The sequence below is a fragment of the Desmodus rotundus genome, chromosome 12 (assembly GCF_022682495.2).
Source record: "Desmodus rotundus isolate HL8 chromosome 12, HLdesRot8A.1, whole genome shotgun sequence".
Classification (NCBI taxonomy): Eukaryota; Metazoa; Chordata; class Mammalia; order Chiroptera; family Phyllostomidae; genus Desmodus; species Desmodus rotundus.
The window spans coordinates 36,435,464-36,450,846 of NC_071398.1; the positions used below are offsets into that span (position 1 = coordinate 36,435,464).

The 15,383-nt window shown below is 42.8% G+C and overlaps 1 protein-coding gene across 4 annotated transcripts in view; it reads right to left on the reverse strand.

Annotated features, from left to right (window-relative positions):
- ZNF569 (zinc finger protein 569) overlaps positions 1–14,805 on the reverse strand; it is a 72,059-nt gene extending 57,254 nt beyond the window's left edge. For 3 of the 4 annotated variants that reach the window (XM_053916110.2, XM_053916111.2, XM_024577732.4), the window contains exon 1: positions 14,424–14,805. Coding sequence is in view for 1 of the 4 variants with exons in the window: in XM_024577732.4 (XP_024433500.3) it covers positions 14,424–14,458 (35 nt within the window). In the remaining 3 variants the exon portion in view is untranslated. The remainder of the gene's footprint in view (positions 1–14,423) is intronic. The other variant, XM_053916112.2, reaches the window with a different exon arrangement.
- Positions 14,806–15,383: the final 578 nt, after the last annotated feature.

Below are 15,383 nucleotides of genomic sequence, written 5' to 3' on the forward strand. Positions count from 1 at the left end.
GGTTATAATGATGCTCCAGGAACTCAATGACAACTACATGGAATTAAGCAGAAACTGTAACAGCATGAAAAAGGGAATAGAAACAATAAACAAAAATGAGGAAGAAATGAAGAATACAATACTTGAAATAAAAAATGCATGAGAAAAAATTACAAATAGGCTGGATGAAGGAGAGAACCAAATAGTGAGCTGGAAGACAAGGTAGAAAGAAATACTCACGTACAGCAGTAGCACAAAAAAAGACTAAAAAAATCTGAGGACAGCTTAAGGGAATCTCAGGACAACATGAAACACAACAAATTTGAATCATAGGAATACCAGAAGGAGAAGAAAAGGAAGAAGGGGTAGAAAACCTATTTGACTGCCTAGATTATTTCATTTAGCATAATGCTCTACAGTTCCATCTATGCTGTCGCAGAGGGTAGGAGCTCCTCCTTTCTTTCTGCAGGATAGCATTCCATTCTGTAAATGTACCATAGTTTTTTGATCCACTCATTTACTGATGGGCACTTAGGTTGCTTCCAGCACTTGGCTATAGTAAATTGTACTGCTAGCTCACCTTTAAGTGGAACCTAATCAACAAAACAAACAAGCAAGCAGATATAACCAGAGGCACTGAAATTTAGAACAAACAGATAGTAACCAGAAGGGGAGATGGGAGGGGATAATGGGGGGAAAAGGGTAAAGGGTTTTCAGGAAAAACTGTAAAGGACACATGGACAAAATCAATGGGGAGTGGAATCAGGGGAGGCAGGTGGGGATGGCTGGGGTAGGGAGGAAAGGAGGGGGGAAAGGCAGACAACTATACTTGATAAACAACTATAAAATTGTTAAAAATGGAAGAAAAAAAAAAAAGAAAGAAAACTATAGGGAACCATTCCACATGGTATGAGGAAGGTAGCCCAGCCCCCACTCAGAAAGGTCAGTGGGGAGTGAGGTCTGGTACATAGGACCTACACCCACAGATAGGTTTTCCCGTGGGGAATCAGGCCTGCACTGTACCTAAGATGCTTTGAGGCTTGCTTTTGCTAAAACTCCCACCCCAAACTGAGGCAGCAAACGTTTACTGCATATCTTTAAAGTACCTTCCTGGTTTTTTTTTTTTTTTTTGAAAGATGGCGGCGAGATAGGTGGGAGCAGAGTCCACTTCCCCTCAACACCAGTGAAATACCTAGCTGATCTGAGGAGCAGAGCGAACAGCCAACAGTATTGCAGCATATATGAAGATCGGAGACCAAAGATAGAGGACATCAAAACATCAGACGGTAAGAAGAGTGCTTAAGGACAATAAGGTCCCCAGTATCCGCGTGGGAGAGGGCGACTGAAGCCCCGCCCGGGCACAGGGTCGGCTGCAGGATTCGTGGGAGAGAGCCAGGCTGGGCTGTGTGAGCAGCCAGGTGCTTGTTTGGACCAGGCGGGCTTGAATAGGAAGAACTTCTCAAAAAGGAAAAGAAAATAGAGGCACATAGTTGCTAGTTAGAGAACTCTCTGCAGCAGCCACGGCCTCTGGCGCCCCTCCCCCCTCAGCCCTGGACTGTGAGCGCGGAAAAGCAGCCCCGGCGCTCACCTGAAGCCCCGCTGATGCGCGCGTCTAGGGGCCCACACCTGAAACCCCGGGTGGGCGGGCACCCTGATAAGCGCTGGCTGCCTGGGAGCACAGAGAAAAAGCTCCTGGGTGAGCGTGCAACTGGATCAGTGGCTGGCTGCCCCCGCGCACGGACCCAAAGCAGGGGATCAGCAACCAACTGAAGTCCAAACACAATTCCATCAAAGGCCTGGCTGCCTGCAGGCGACCACAGCCAAAAAAGCACTGGTTCTGAAATCTCCTACATAGCCCCTGCGCACACAACTCTGCAGGGCCTACTGGCTCTCTAGGAGGAAGGCAGAACGCCCAGCAGAGGGGAGCTGCAGGGCTAGGAGAGACTGCATTCCCTGGAAAGACTCGACCCAGTAGGGGGCTGAACTACCCCATAGCAGCACCGAAAGCCCCTAGCATCTAAGACATCAAAGAGCAAGAAGGTGGAATGTGAGTTGCCCCTAATTGGTGCAATTCAAGGACAGCCACAGCTGGTGAACTAAAGGCCTAGTGGGGAGCAGAAGGACCCAGAGGAACTAGACTGAAGGCTGAACAACAGCAAAAAGTGTGGCTCAGGAAGGGAGAAAAGTGAAACCAATACTTCCAACCACCCCCTCCCTTTCCACAGACAGGGCGACCAGCAGAACTAACCTGACCAGTTTAAAGCCAGCAGAAGACCTTTTTTTTTTTTTTCCTTCTTCTTTTTTCTTTCCTTCTTTCCCCCTGAATTCCTTCTTCCTTTCTGTCCTTCTTTCTTTTTTTATTCCTTTTTCCTTCCATCCTTTACCTTTTTTATTCCTTCTTCCTGCCTTCTTTTATTTATTCTGTTGTTTTAATTTTTGTCAAAAAATTCCTTCTTATCTTGCCTCCGATCTTTCTTTATTCCTACTCCCTTCCTTCCTTTCCTTTTCTATTCCCTTTTTCCCTCCTTCTGGTTTTTTGTTTTTTGTTTTCTTGTGTTTTTTTTTCCCCCATTCCTCTTTTTCCCACAGGTGAGACAAGAAAACCTGGAGTGCTGAAAAGACCAGAGTAAGACCGTGTTACACCCATAAACGTCAGCTCAAGACAAATAAGCACAGGAGATTAAGGAGACAGCACCACCGAATACCATTGGCATTCTACCATAGAAGTTCATACCAGAAACCCAGGGAGTCAGAATAGAGCAATTTAAGAAGCAGAGGCCAACAAGAAGAGTCTCACAAACAATGGGAAGACAAAGAAACAATTCCCAAATGAAAGGAAAGGAGGAAATCTCAGAAAGAATGCTAACTGAAAAAGAGGCAAGTCAACTATCACATGCTGAGTTCAAAGCAATGGTCATCAGGAAGCTCACTCAGCTCTCTGAGCTCAAAGAGAACTACCAGAAACTACAAGGAAACTACAATGAACTCACTGCAAACTATATCAACATGAAAAAGGAAGTAGAAACTATCAACAAGAGCCAAGAGGAAATGAAGAATACAATTTCTGAATTGAAGAACACAGTTGAAGGAATGAAAAGCAGACTTGATGAAGCAGAGGATCGGATCAGCGAGCTGGAAGACAAAGTAGAAAAAAACACCCAGAAAGAGCAAGAAAAGGAAAAGAGGCTCAGAAAGAATGAAGAGGCAATAAGGGAAATGCAGGACAACATAAAACGTAACAATATCCGTATAATAGGAATACCAGAAGGAGAAGAAGAAGAGCAAGGGATAGAAAACCTGTTTGAAAAAGTAATGATGGAAAATTTCCCTAATCTGAGGAGATAAAAAGTCACCCAAATCCAGGAATCACAGAGAGTCCCAAGCAAGAGGAACCCAAAGAGACCCTGTGCAAGACACATCATAATTAAAATGGCAAAATTCCAAGACAAAGATAGGATCTTAAAGGTAGCAAGGGAGAAAAAGGAAGTAACATACAAGGGAGCCCCAATAAGGTTAGCAACTGACTTCACAATGGAAACGCTCCAAGCCAGAAGAGAATGGCAAAAAATATTCCAAGTAATGAGAACCAGAGGCCTGCAACCAAGACTACTTTACCCAGCAAGGCCCTCAATCAAGATAGAAGGCCAAATAAAGAGTTTCCCAGAAAAAAGAAGTCTAAAAGAATACAGCTCCACCAAACCAGCTCTGCAAGAGATGCTAAAGGGACTGCTTTAAGGAAAGGAAGGAAAAGAGGAAGACAGAGGAACACAGGTAGGAAAAAATGGGAATGAATAACTACCTATCGATAATAACCTTAAACGTAAATGGATTAAATGCTCCAATCAAAAGACATAGAATAGCTGAATGGATATGAAAACATGACCCACACATATGCTGCCTACAGGAGACCCATCTCAGGACAAAAGACTTACACAGACTGAAAGTGAAGGGCTGGAAACACTTTTTCCAAGCAAACGGACAGGAAAAAAAAGCAGGGGTAGCAATACTCATATCAGACAAAATAGACTTCCAAAGAAGGGCCATACAGAGAGACCCAGAAGGTCATTTCATAATACTCAAAGGAAGAATACACCAAGAAGACATAAACATTGTAAATATATATGCACCCAACATAGGAGCACCCAAATACATAAAGAAAATCTTGGAGGATTTCAAGAAAGATATTGACAGCAACACAATTATAGTAGGGGACTTTAACACCCTACTTTCAAAAATGGAGAGATCTTCCAAACAAAATATCAACAAAGATATTGTATCACTTAACAATAACCTAGAGGAAATGGACTTAACTGATATATATAGAGCTTTTCATCCCAAAGAAGCAAAATACACATTCTTTTCAAGTGTCCATGGAACTTTTTCAAAGTAGACCACATGATAGGACACAAAGCAAGCCTCAACAAATTCAAGAAAACTGAAATTATATCAAGCATTTTCTCTGACCACAGGGACTGAAACTAGAAACCAACCCCAAAGGAAAAAACCCAAAACACTCAAAATCATGGAGACTGAATAGCATGCTATTAAACAATGAATGGGTCAAGAACGAGATTAGGGAAGAAATCAAAAACTTCCTGGAAACAAATGAAAATGAACTCACAACAACCCAAAACCTATGGGACACAGCAAAGGCAGTCCTGAGAGGGAAGTTCATAGCAATACAGGCCTACCTTAAGGAGATAGAAACATTTCAAACAAACAACCTAACCCTACGCCTAAAAGAACTGGAGGAACAACAACAAAGACAGCCCAGAGCAAGCAGAAGGAAGGAAATAACCAAGATCAGAGCACAGTTAAATGACATAGAGACTAAAAGCACAATTCTAAGGATCAATGAATCCAGGAGCTGGTTCTTTGAAAAGATAAACAAAATCGACAAGCCTTTAAGTAGGCTCATCAAGAAGAAAAGGGAGAGGATCCAAATAAACAGAGTTAGAAATGAAAGAGGGGAGATTACAACTGATACGACAGAAATACAAAGGATTGTAAGAAATTACTATGAAGAACTGTATGCTAAGAAATTTGAAAACCTAGATGAAATGGACACCTTTCTAGAAAAATACAATCTTCCAAAACTGAATGAAGAAGCAGCAGAAAGCCTGAGCAGACCAATAACAGCAGAGGAAATTGAAGCAGTCATCAAAAAACTCCCATCACACAAAAGCCCTGGACCAGATGGTTTCACAGGAGAATTCTACAAAGCATTTAAGGAAGAGCTAACCCCTATCCTTCACAGGCTATTCGAAAAAATCCAAACTGATGGAAGACTCCCAAGCTCTTTTTATGAAGCCAGCATCATCCTAATCCCAAAACCAGATAAAGACACAACAAAGAAAGAAAACTTCAGGCCAATATCGCTGATGAACACAGACGCTAAAATTCTCAACAAAATATTAGCAAACCGCATCCAGCAATACATTAAAAAGATCAGACACCATGATCAAGTGGGATTCATCCCAGGGATGCAAGGATGGAACAATATTCGCAAATCAATAAACATAATACATCACATCAATAAGTGCAAAGACAAAAATCACATGATCATATTAATAGATGCGGAAAAAGCGTTCGATAAGATACAGCACCCATTTCTGATAAAAACACTCAGCAAAGTGGGAATAAAGGGAGCAGTCCTCAACATAATAAAGGCCATATATGAGAGACCTACAGCCAACATCACACTCAATGGACAAAAACTTAGAGCTTTCCCACTAAGATCAGGAACAAGACAAGGATGCCCTCTCTCACCACTCCTATTCAACATAATATTGGAAGTCCTAGCCACAGCAATCAGACAAGAAAAAGCAATAAAAGGCATCCAAATAGGAAAGGAGGAAATGAAACTGTCACTATTTGCAGACGACATGATAGTGTACATGGAAAACCCTATAGACTCCACCAAAAAACTACTCGACCTAATAAATTAATTTGGCAAAAGAGCTGGATACAAAGTCAATACTCAGAAATCAAAGGCATTCCTGTACACCAACAACGAAACTGCAGAAACAGAAATCCGGAAAAAAATCCCATTTGATATAGCAACAAGAAAAATAAAGTACCTCGGAATAAACCTAACCAAGGAGGTAAAAGACCTGTACTCAGAAAACTACACAACACTGAAGAAAGAAATTAAGGAAGACACAAATAAATGGAAGCATGTACCATGCTCATGGATTGGAAGAATTAACATCATCACAATGGCCATACTACCCAAAGCAATTTTTAGATTCACTGCAATCCCTATTTGAGTACCCATGACATATTTCACAGATATAGAACAAACATTTCAGAAATTTATATGGAACCATAAACGACCCCGAATAGCTGCAGCAATTTTGAGAAAGAAGAACAAAGCAGGAGGGATCACAATACCTGATATCACACTGTATTACAAGGCCACGGTAATCAAAATAGCCTGGTACTGGCATAAAAACAGGCACATAGACCAATGGAACAGAACAGAGAGCCCAGAAATAAACTCAAGTCTATACGCTCAATTAATATTTGACAAAGGAGGCAGGAGCATAAAATGGAGCAAAAACAGCCTCTTCAACTGATGGTGTTGGCAGATCTGGACAGCTACGTTCAAAAAAATGAAACTCGATCACCAACTTACGCCATACACGAAAATAAACTCAAGATGGATAAAAGACTTAAATATAAGTCGTAACACCATAAAAGTCCTCGAGGAAATCATTGGCAGGAAAATCTCAGACATTCCACGCAGCAACATCCTCACAGACATGTCCCCTAAAGCAAGGGACATAAAGGAAAAGAATAAACAAATGGGACCTCATCAAAATAAAAAGCTTCTGCATGGCTAAAGAAAACAGCACCAAATTACAAAGAGAAACAACAGTATGGGAAAACATATTTGCTAATGATACCTCAGACAAGGGCCTGATCTCCAAAATATATAAAGAACTCACACGACTCCACTCCAGGAAGACAAACAACCCAATTAAAAAACGGGCAAAGGACTTGAACAGACACTTCTCCAAGGAAGACATACAGAGGGCTCAGAGACATATGAAAAGATGCTCAGCATCACTAGCCATCAGAGAGATGCAAATTAAAACCACAATGAGGTACCATCTTACCCTGGTCAGAGTGGCCACCATAAACAAATCAACAAACAAATGTTGGAGAGGATGCGAGAAAAGGGAACCCTAGTACACTGTTGGTGGGAATGCAGACTGGTGAGGCCACTGTGGAAAACAGTATGGAATTTCCTCAGAAAACTAAAAATGGAACTGCCCTTTGACCCAGCAATTCTGCTGCTGGGATTATACCCTAAGAACCCTGAAACAGCAATCCAAAAGAACCTGTGCACCCCAATGTTCATAGCAGCACAATTTACAATAGCCTAGTAATGGAAGCAACCTAAGTGCCCATCAGCAAACGAGTGGATCCAAAAATTATGGTATATTTACACAATGGAATTCTACGCAGCAGAGAGAAAGAAGGAGCTTATACCCTTTGCAACAGCATGGATGAAACTGGAGAGCATTATGCTAAGTGAAATAAGCCAGGCGTTGAGGGACAAATACCATAAGATCTCACCTTTAACTGGAACATAGTCAACAGAAGAAAAAAGCAAACAAAATATAACCAGAGACATTGAAGTTAAGAACAATCTAACAATAGCCGGGGGGGGGGGGGGGGGGGGGGAGCGGTGACAGTGGGAAGAGGGGATTACAGGAACTACTATAAAGGACACATGGACAAAACCAAGGGGGAGGGTGGAGGTGGGGGAGGGAGGTGGGTTCAGCTGGGGTGGGGTGGAGGGATGGGGAGAAAAGGCATAGAACTGTAATTGAATAACAATAAAAATTTAAAAAAAAAAAAAAAAAAAAGTACCTTCCTAAAATCTATGCCAAACCTCCCAAGGAGGAGAGTAACCAGTTCAACCACTTTTCCCTTTACATTTGCAAATACCCTTCTTTTTTCATGTAATTAGCAACACCCTCTCCTTTGTTTTCTGTAAAAGGTAACCACCTAAAGCAAACCTGCACATAGTAAATGAGGACCATCCTCAATGTAATGTGCCCAGAAAAGCAGTAAAAGCCAGTCCAGGCAAGGGACAGGGCCAGCCCTCTCCTTCACTGAGAGAGTGGCCATGTCATCCCTTTTCCTCCACAGGATTTCTGTAGTCCATGTGAATTTGTCTCATCTCATCCATAATGCCCCGGACACTGCAGGCCAGTGTCCGCATCAGCTGGCACCCGGAACAGGGACCCAGAGCTACGAGCCATCGTTGTGGACAACACACCAACTTGGTTGAGTGCGCGCATCAGCCCAAGTAAGGGCCAATGACACCGAGTGCTTTTCGGTTAGGTCGTAGGGTGTGTTGGATTTCAGAGGAAAAGGGTTTTATTCCTAGGTCACCCTCTCTTGCGACCACTTTACATCTGCACCCTCTTTAGTAAGCAGGAGCCTTGCTCTGTCTCCCAAGCATTCAGCAGAATCTCATGGGCACGAGTTGAGCTATTAAGAGCCACAAGGGTGGTCGCCTCAATAAAAACTCCTGTGAGAGGATTAGCTGGACGTGGACCAGGACAGAACACCAGGTTTCCCACCAGCCGCAAGCAAAAGTCCACGCAACAAGAGGCACACTGTAAAAACACTGACAAGCCCACCCCCGCAGCACAACCCCCAACTAGGTCTAGGCTTGGGAGAAAAAGCAAAGATTTTCCCTTTAACTAGCTTTAAAAACATCAACTAGTTACAGAATAATTTACAAGCAGCTCAGCAAATTCTTTCTTTTAAGCCACCTCTTGTGGTCCTTTCAGTTTTGCCTTTTCCCTCTGTCCGCCTACATAAGGAAAAGCAGACAGTGAATGAGTGTTTCGGTTTCAATCGGACTCCAAAGATCGCTTTCCAGAAGAATTTAGTGTTAGTCACAAGTTTTGTATGAGAGCTTTTGACATTCACCAAGCTCTGAAGACAAAAGGCACTTCCTGCCCTCAGCCTGAGAAATCAGGTGTTCCCACATGAGTCAGAACCTTGCGAGGGTGTCTGGAATCAATTCCTGAGATGTACCAGGGCCTTACAGGGACCTATAACATCACCTAATCTAACTTCTGGCTCATCGGGGTAGCGTGATATAAAGGTTGGTCACCTAGCACTACGAGCACCCCCTCACAGTCCTAAATGCTGGGGGAGTACCTGAAACCCATAAGCGGGGTGAGGGTACTCGGAAAGTCCGGTACCCTTCTCCCTGACTGTCTTTCACCAACAGTACATTTCGACCTACTACACTCTCCTCACTAGCAAAAAGTAGGATTTAAAGGTGCAGAAGGAAAAAAAGCAAAATTGAAACTGGTTTTGTAATCACCATGTTTGCAGTGGGAGGAATTTCAGAAAAGGTTCTTTTATGTTAAAAAATTTTCTTTAAAGGTTTTTATGAATCCTCTGCCATGGGGAACAGTCTCTCTAAGTCCACAGGAGCAATGTTTTCAGCTAATTCAGCAGCTTTTTAAGGCTGCTGGATGTCTCCCAGATAAGGGATCTTTAGATTTGGAAATATGGGAAAAAGTAGAGCAGAGAATCCCCCATAATCAGGAAAGTTTAGACAAAAAGAGAAGGGACTGATGCACACCAGCCAGGCCCTTCCTGTGGGTTGCCCCAGCTGCAGCTAATGTCATGGCCACACCCGGTAAGCCCAGCTAGGACACGGGTGTGTGCAAGCTTGTAGCATGGCGGGCCGGGTCTTTCTGCCAAGGATGGGCAGCAGCAAAGTGGGGGTTGGTCCCCCTCGTACCCCCTCCTCCCCGTGCGAGAGGGACCCACAGGGTCCGCCCCAAGGGCTGAGGTTCCGCGAACCACCTCACCTCAGTGGGCGCCTAGCAGCCAACTTAGAACTGGTGCAGACAGCAGGAAGGACAGTTCCAGCCAGGTCATCCCTGAGGTAAGAGACAGCAGTCCCTGTGCTTTGGGAGGCTCCCAGTGTGCTTAGTTTTGAAACAGGGATTTCTATTTTGTTTACATTTTTATAACTGGAATGGGGACATTTCTCAACCCTGAAAAGGTGTGTAGTCTCTTAAATGTTTTGGTCCGAATGGGCAAGTTGGACAAATTCGTCCTTATGTCCTTCCCACCCTACTTAATATCTGGGACCAGGACCTCCTCACTCAGTAACAGCCCAGAAATAAACCCAAGTCTTTACGGTCAATTAATATTTGACAAAGGGGGAAAAGGATAAAATGGAGTAAAAATAGCCTCTTCAACAAATGGTGTTGGGAGATCTGGACAGCTACATAGAAAAAAATGAAATTCAAACACCAACTTATACCACACACCAAAATAAATTCAAGGTGGATAAAAGACTTACAAGCCATCATAAAAGTCACAGAGGAGAACATAGGCAGGGAAATCTCATATATTCCACACAGCAATATTTTCACTGATATATCCTCTAAAGCAAGGGACATAAAGGAAAGAATAAACAAATGAGACCTCATCAAATTAAAAAGCTTCTGCATAGCTGAAGAAAATAGTGTTAAAATGAAAAGAGAACCAACTACATGGGAAAACATATTTGCCAATGATACCTTGGACAAGGGTTTGATCTCCAAAATATATAAAGAACTCACAGAACTCCACTCCAGGAAGACAAACAACCCAATTTAAAAATGGGCAAAAGACTTGAACAGACACTTCTCCAAAGAGGACATCCAGAGGGCCCAGAGACATATGAAAAGATGCTCAGTCATCAGAGAGATGCAAATTAAAATCACAGTGAGATACCACTTCACACTGGTCAGAATGGCCATCATAAACAAAGCAACAAACAAGTGTTGGAGAGGATGTGGAGAAAAGGGAACCCGAGTGCACTGTTGGTGGGAATGCAGACTGGTGCAGCCGCTGTAGAAAACAGTATGGAATTTCCTCAGAAAACTACAAATGGAAGTGCCTTTTGATCCAGTGATCCTTCTGCGGGATTATGCTCAAAGAATCCTGAAACACCAATTCAAAAGAACCTATGCACCCCAATGTAATTGCAACGCAATTTTAATAGCCAAGTGCTGGAAACAATCTAAGTGCCCATCAGTAAATGAGTGGATCAAAAAACTGTGGAATATTTACAGAATGGAATACTATGCAGCAAAAAGAATGAAGGAACTCCCGCCCTTTGGGGCAGCATGGATGAAACTGGAGAGTATTATGGTAAGTGAAATAAGCCAGGTGGTGAAAGACAAATACCATATGATCTCACCTATAAGTGGAACCTAATGAACAACACAAACAAAAGAGCAAAACAGAACCCAGGACTTGGAATAAAGAACAAACTGACAGTGAAAAGAGGGGAGGGGGTAAAAGGGTAATGGGGGAAAGAAAGGGAAGGAGTCTAGTCAAAGAACATGTATGAAGGATCCATGGTAATGGAGAACAGGGTGGGATCTGACTGAGGAGAGGCAGGGCAGGGCGCAGCAAGGGAGGGGGGGAACTAGGACAACTGTAACTGGAAAACAATAAAAAATTAATAAATAAATAAATATCATCTATATACTAACAATTCCCAAACGTATGTCTCCACCCTAGATCTTAGACCTTTCTTTTGAAATTCAGACTTGTATATCACAGTGCAAACTTAATACCTTCGACTGAATGTCTAATAGGTATCTCACACTTCACATGATATATTCTAAACTAAAATCTCACTACCTCCATAAGCCCCAAGCCAGTTTTTCCTTCTTTCTTTCCTTCCTCAGTTAATGATAACTCTATTCTTCAAGTTGTTCAGATAAAAAAATATTGTGTCATCTTGTCACAGTTATATTCCACATCACTTTCGTCAGCAATTATATCAGCTTTGTCGTCAAGTTACATGTAGCACATGATTACTCCTCACCACTTTTACTTCTCTGGTCCAGGTCACCAACATCTTTTCCCTAGGTTACTGCAATAGCTTCCAAATTGGTCTCTCCGCTTCTGCCCTTTCTCCATTCTTCTTCCCATAGACCTCTCATCAGAGCAGCCAAAGCAATCATCTTAAATTATTTGTAGGTAATATCACTCCCATGTTCAAAACTCTCCAACAGCTTCCCATTTCATTTAGATTAAAGGCCAAAATCATTAATATGGTCCATAAGGCCCAACCTGATCTGCCCCGCTTCCTTCCACTTATCATGCTTCTCTCATCTCTCACCACTCACCCTCTCATTTGCTCTCTTTCAGTCACACTGGCCTCTTCATTTTAACTGGCACGTCACCACCTCAGGACTCTACAACCGTTGTTAACTCTGCCTGGAATAACCTACCCTCAACTACACACAAACCTAGTTCCTTACTTCCTTCATATTTTTATTTATACATTTTAAGATTCTTACCCCATCCTAAAACTCCAACTCCCATTCCTAATTCTATTTATCTTTCTGCTTGATATTTTATCTTAGTATTTCTCACTACTTAATGTGTATTATATTTAATTTACCTCACTTATTATCTGGCCCATGGCCAGGTAAGTACCGTAACAGCAGGCAGTTTGTCTCTTTTGCTCAATGCTATATCCCAAGCATCTAGAATTGTTCCTGACCCACATACAGCATTCAGTAAATGGTGGAGTAAATGAATGAATGTATCCTGAATACATTAAGAGCTCTGAAAAAATAAATTGGAAAATAGACCATCACTTTAGAAAACAAAATTCATAAAAATATTTTTAATGCTTGCCTTCAGTAGTAATCAAATAACCACAAATTAAAGGAATTATTTTATATCTACGAGGTTAACAAACTAATATTTTGTGTATGTGTTTACTTGTAACAGCTATTGGAATTTGACATTTGGTTTGATTTATCCATATTTTTGGAGACTAAAATAATAAAGCATCTGAACTGTGCATTAACTTCTTATGTAGAAAGGTAATTACATATATATGGGTAGAATTTTTTAAAAGTTTCAATAAAACTTTTTACTTTAGCTTTGAAAAGGCTTAGTACTTTTCTAATGATTCTTAGCCAACTGATTTTACTCCAGGAAGCTAAGAAGAATATAATAAGAAACCTGTTCTTGTAAAATGTTCAGTGTGAAACAAGTTTGAGCAAGAAGTATTTGTGAGAAGCCTGTTCTCTCAGAGTCTCCCTCCTGATTCTTAATTCCAGGAAGCTCCCTCCATACTCAAACTGGTACCTGAAATGTCACTGATTTTTCCATTTATTACTAAGACTAGTAAATGGAAAACAGGCAAGTGGGTCTAATGTGTCAATAAAGCCTAATGACATAGAAGTTCTAACGTGCTTCTGAGGATATTGTCTGGATCAATTCAACATGGTTTTGTCATTCTTCAGAGCTGAACTTTCATCCTTAAAACTTAGGGACACTGCCAGGATTTCATGGCTCTCTCACCACTGCAGGCCCTCTGCGCCACACTACACTCTGAGCTGTGAGAGCAGGACCACTTCCTGCCTTGTTCTCTACTATGTCCCCAGGGTCCTCCCAAGTGCCTTTCCAATGGAACATGTTCAGTGAAAATGCATTAAGTATCTGAATGACCAGCACACAACAACTGTCTGTGGTATCCAATTTTGAGAACTCAAAACCCAAACCGGACTCTAGAGAACTCTTTGCCCAGAATTTACTGTATCATTCCTCCAGCATGTATTCAATTTTTACAAAGATTACTAATATTAATGATATCCATTGTTATCAAGGGTGTATGAATATATGCAATCTTATACTATGACAATAATACTGCAGGTTATTGGAATCATAGATGAGAGTAACTGGACAGATTTAGGGAGCCTTTAATAAGAGCATACATTTTGACCCATCAGTTCCACCTCTAGGAGCCTGTACCACCCCACGACTCCAAAATTAGTAAAGTGCACTATAAGCACTGGTGTTTTTTGGCAACTCTGTATATTGCAATTTAGGGCACAGAGTCGGGGAAAAGGAGCATGAAGTTAGTAAGCCCTAAAACAACGTGACTAATACACAAAAATACAATTTAAAATAAATATTAAAACAAAACATTTGGGCTATTGACGTCTCACATCAAAACATATTTCTTATTACCATAACCGAGGAAATAAAACACTGATACAATCTCCCAAATCTACACACACAACCATACTCTACCTTCCATCCACGGAGTTTCTCATTCACTCCCGGACCCCAGCACAACCCAGCACGCTCGCACGCACGTTCATATTGAAACATAAAAGGAAAAGTACATCCTCCCAAATCGCTTATACTCACGATCCCACGGCCACACTTTGTCACAGACAAATATCTGGCAAATACAGTAACATCGTGCCACACGCTGTCTTCAACACGCCACTCACGCGGCCTCAGGGAACCTCACGCACGGGCAAAGCTCTGCGGGGCATCCTCCTCCAACAACACAGGCTACGGTCCGCAGGCCCTGCTCCCACCCAGCACCTCCCGGCCTCCGAGCTCGCAGCTGCGCGAGGACTCACCACCGGGCCCGCAGACACAGGCCCCAATTCCACATCCCCACGCAGTCCAAGTGGCACAGCCGGTGCGCGGTGCGGCAGGGACGCCACGAGGGTCAGTGCGGGATGCGGCGGGGGCAGCACGAGCCTCGGGCCGTTAGCAGCGGGACAGCACTTCCCACAGCCCTCCGCGGCTCACCGAGGCTGGGCTGTTTTTCCTGTTTGCAAATACTGTCAAAAACCAACTGCGGCGTTTAAGGGCGCGCAGATCTGCGGAGGGAGCTCAGTTTAAGTTTTACGGAAGCAGCTTCCCTTGATGCCGGCACTCGGAGTCCGTGGGAGTGCCACTTTGGGCTGAAAAGAATCTGAAAAGGTCCACAGCTTTCCCGCACCTGACTACATTTCCCAGAAGCCTTAGCGGCACAAGTCTGTATCTGCAAAAAAAGCACTTTAGCTGGATCTTCGGGTTCCTGGGGTTACGGTGCCTGGTTCTATAAGGAAGCACAGCTCAGTCTGTTTAGTTCCGTCTGGTGTGGGCTCCACCTAAGACTGACTTCAGCGGGATGAAGGTGGTGGGAAAGTCAGGCCCGCTGGCAGATCCAGACCGGCCAGCCTGAGCCTCGAGCTTCTGCCGGCAGTCAGAAAAGGGAAGAGTTGCCTTGAGAATTCTGGCAGTGAAGTCTATGGGGTCGAGAGATTCTAAGGTTCACTGACTTTTGGGGTCGTGCGAATTTACACCCATTTGTGTGATTATGGTAGCGTCTTATATTGTGACCTTTTGATTCTGATCCTGAAGTTTTGTTGAGAGACAATGTGTTGTCAATTTATAAGGGGGTTCAGAACCTGGGGTGTCTAGGAATATAGGATAATAGGACAAGCTGAGGGAAGGGACACATGGAGCAGGACAATTGAGAGTTATTTTGCAGGCCAGCTTTATTCCTGATATGCAAAAACAGCTATTTTGTGTATTAGTAACAGCAGACT